Here is a 3,958-nt window from a genome sequence, read left to right on the forward strand (position 1 = left end):
AACTTGAAAATTTTGATTTTAAGGAAATATTTTATTGCTTTTTTAATTTACTAACTTAAACTACGCAAGAATTTAGTTTAATTCTCAAAAAGTGTTCATAATTTGTCAGTTGAAAATATCCAAAACTTGAGTTTGCTGAGAGAAAATCTCAAAATGTTTAAAAAACTTTTAAAACTCTGAATTTGAAGTTTCATACTTGAAAATCTTAACTAGAATCTTGAAATTGAAATTTTTAATTTAATTCTTTTTTTGAAATTTAACTTTTAAAAATTTTGAGAATTGTCATTTAAAACTTTGAAATTGAATTTTAAAGTCTTCAAATTTAAAATTGAATTTCAAATCTTCATAATTAATTTTTAAAAGTTTTTAAATTTCAAATTGTAATTTCAAAAGTCTTCAAATTTAAAATATAATTTTAAATCTACAAAATTTTAAGATTCTCAATTTCAAAATTCTTCAAATTTCGAAATTGAACTCTAAAAGAATTCTTAAAAATTTTAAAATTAAATGTTTTAAACACTCAAAAATGAATATATTCAACGAAAAGTTACAAAAACTCAAAAACATTTCAATTCAAATTGTCTCAACATTATTCCATCAAATCTTCAAAATTCAAAAATCCTCAACAAATCTCCACCAAAGAATCCATCACACGGACACCCTAAGCTCATCCTCCGAACGATAATAATAGCAATAATAATAATAATAATAATAATAACATTTGTTGTAGTTCTTTTTAAGTGTAATAATCAGAAAGATAATAGTTATGTCTGATAATAAAAATCTTTTCATTCCACATTTTCGCTATAGCTATGAGAAGAGTTCATAAAAATGGAATTTCATCGTATCGTAAATGTTTAATTTATCAATTATTTGGAGTAACATTTTTTGGGACGTTTATTATTATTATTATTTATTTATTTTCATCTAAATCTTTCATTTTTTTTTGTCATAATTAATTATTTTATTTTAATATTCTTTCGTATAAAATCTTGTTCTAGATTTTTTTATATAATTTGGGAAGCATGCAGCCATCCATCCAAATAGTATTTAGTATAAGTAGATGCATTATACATTATTTATAGTCTTTTATGTTTCCAACATTTATACGTACACACAATAATAATAGTAAATTTTAATAATAATAATTATAATAATAATAATACCACAGTCAGAGCATCATCATCATCATCGTCATCATCATGAATGATCAGTATTTCAGTATTATCATCAGTTAGGTAGACAACAATAATATTCTTTGTATACACAACATCATCAACATCATCATTCTTTTCACCTTACAAGCCATAATCCGAGGTTGACAGATTTTAATTTTGGTAACTTCATGATGATGTCTATCCCTTTCGATGTTATTTTCGTACAACCATACAAGTCAATTGATTGTAAATTTACTAACTCATTGGCTAATGTCTCTAATCCCTTATCGGATATCTTACTGCATTGTCCGACGTTTAATACCTCGAGCTCATGCATTTTGCCTAGCTTCTCTAATCCTTCGTCACTAATTTGACATGAACTAAGACTAAGTGATTTAAGATGAAATAGTCCTTGGGATAAATGATGAAGTGCCTGATCGCCAATCTTCTCACAGAAACTCACATCAAGTGAGCGTATTGAACAGCCACCTTCTTCAGCTAATCCAGCCATACCTATGTCCGATATATTATCACATGCACGTAAATTTAATTCTTCTAATTTTGGCATTTTTGATAAGAATTTAAGTCCACTATCTGTCACGGATATGCAGAAGCTTAAATTAATTACTTTTAAGCTTGTGAGTCCTTGTGCTATATGCTTTAATGACTCATCTGATAATCTTTGGCAATCTTGCAATCCTAAATATTCTAATTGCAGGTTACCTTCGGCCGTCTCTTTACTTAATCCAGCTAAATGTCCAATACCTTGATCTGATATATGCCAGCATGACCTCAAGTTCAAACGTTTTAACTTTTTCAATCCCCATGCTATTAGCAATAGACCGGTATTTGTTATATTACTACATCCGCCCAATTCTAATACTTCTAAATTTTTCAAATGTTGTGCTATACGACCCAAACTTGAGTCAGTTACTTGCTTACATAATGATAAATCTAATACTTTTAAATGTGGCAAATCGAGACTAAATGCATGCGCTAGTCCTGTATCAGTGACATTATAACATCCAGATAAGTTAAGTTGTTCTAAATTTGTTATTCCAGTTACAACATCCTTTAATGTTCTACGTAATGATAGAATTTGGACATGACGTATACCACGTTTCATGAGTGATTGAAAGAATGATGGCGATGATCGTCTTAGATGAAGTTTTGCTTCAACTCCCTTCCATACACTTTTTGAATAGCATGCATCTCTCCATGATGTACACACTTGTGCGGCATTGCCACGATCACGTACATCCAGATATGAAAATATCATTGTTAAAATTTCTGGATATAAATGTCCAATATGTGTACCCTCGGGCAATGGCGGTGATGGTGATGCAATTGGTCGAATAATCGGTGCTATTGTTGTCGGTAAACGTCGCGGTATATAAACAGGCGCTGGAGCTGATTGTAAATGTTGATGAATATTATAAGGTGCATATCGATGTATACTTAAACTACGTGTATGATGTGTATACTGATGCGGATGATGATGTGTGTATTGGTGAGGATGGTGATGATGAGTAAACAGTCCAGGAATCTCCGTTAGCATTAAATGTGGCTCGTCCATTTTTCACTTTATAATCACACAAAAAAAAATGTTTTTTTTTTATTTTTCCTTGAATGTATTTTTTTTATTTTTTTGTTCGTTCTCAATTGACTTTAATTTATTCTGTGCTGTAGCTTAGCTCTTTTTTTTTGCTTGCTCGTTTGAACACAGAAGTATAAACACAAAAACAAAATAAAAATAACGTTAGAATCAGAGAGGAGGAAAAAAATACACTTTCAATTGCAAATATCTTCAAAATTCATTTTCAATTGTAATTATTTTCCATCATTGTTCCTCACTCTATCTCTTATTCACTCACTCACTCACTTAATTTTGTGTATATTTAATTCTTTTCATTGTTTTAAATTTTAAATTTTATTTCAAGTTTTATTTTTTTTTTAGCACTGTAAGTTATTCCAAAATTTATTATTCGGTCGTTGAGTCTCTTTTTTTTAAGCAATTTACTAGATTATGCTGTATATGAAAGAATTACACACTTTATGCACGCATTCAATTGATAAAACTTTGCTTACTAAGGTTATTTTATTTTATTAAATAATTTTTTTTTTGTTTTGTTTTCTCTTTCTGTTGTAACACCAGCGGAGTCTCTATGTGGATATAAACTTTATTTTTTTTTGTAACTTTACTCTTTTTTCTATACTTTATAGAGTCTCGTGGAGCGTCTTTATATATCGAACCGTACCGAAGAACGTTCGCTTTACATCTGATTTCATGTTCAGTGCTTATTTTGCTTTGTGTTGAATCACAAAACAGAATTGCTCATTTTTATGAGAATCAGAGAGAGAATTGAGAGAAGGGTTAGTGCTTATGGTTGTGGATGATGAGAGAGACTTGATTGGGGAAAAATTCTTATTGGAATTATTCTCCTCAAAATTATTTTACAATTTTTTGGATTTCCTTAAATTATCCAAAAGTTCAAATTTGTAAAATTTGAAAGAATTGCCAATATTTCACAATCAATTTATTTCATTGTCACTAGCCCCTCAAAAAGTGCATTCGTCTCTCATCTCTTATCTAATAGTATAAAATATTTATTGTATATACACAATATTCAGTAATTGTATTAGTGATCAAGAGAGCGGAGAGAATGTAAACAACTTCTTCAAACAATAAAAAACAACGTGGATGAGAAAAACGTTGAAAGTGAAATTTGAAATTTTTAAAACATTGAGAACATTACAAATGTTTTGATTGAAACAGTTGAGGGGTTTTTGTGTATGACAAG

At 29.1% G+C, this 3,958-nt stretch overlaps 1 protein-coding gene across 1 annotated transcript; it reads right to left on the reverse strand.

Moving 5' to 3' along the window:
- Positions 1-487: 487 nt before the first annotated feature.
- On the reverse strand, positions 488-3,424 carry Ppa (Partner of paired). Its single transcript, XM_070639476.1, has one exon. It carries the CDS (start codon positions 2,731-2,733, stop codon positions 1,294-1,296), a length of 1,440 nt encoding a protein of 479 aa, XP_070495577.1. The 5' UTR covers positions 2,734-3,424; the 3' UTR covers positions 488-1,293.
- Positions 3,425-3,958: the final 534 nt, after the last annotated feature.

The sequence above is a fragment of the Chironomus tepperi genome, unplaced genomic scaffold, assembly GCF_022539635.2.
Source record: "Chironomus tepperi strain 1889 unplaced genomic scaffold, CSIRO-AGI_Ctep_v1 contig_196, whole genome shotgun sequence".
NCBI lineage: Eukaryota > Metazoa > Arthropoda > Insecta > Diptera > Chironomidae > Chironomus > Chironomus tepperi.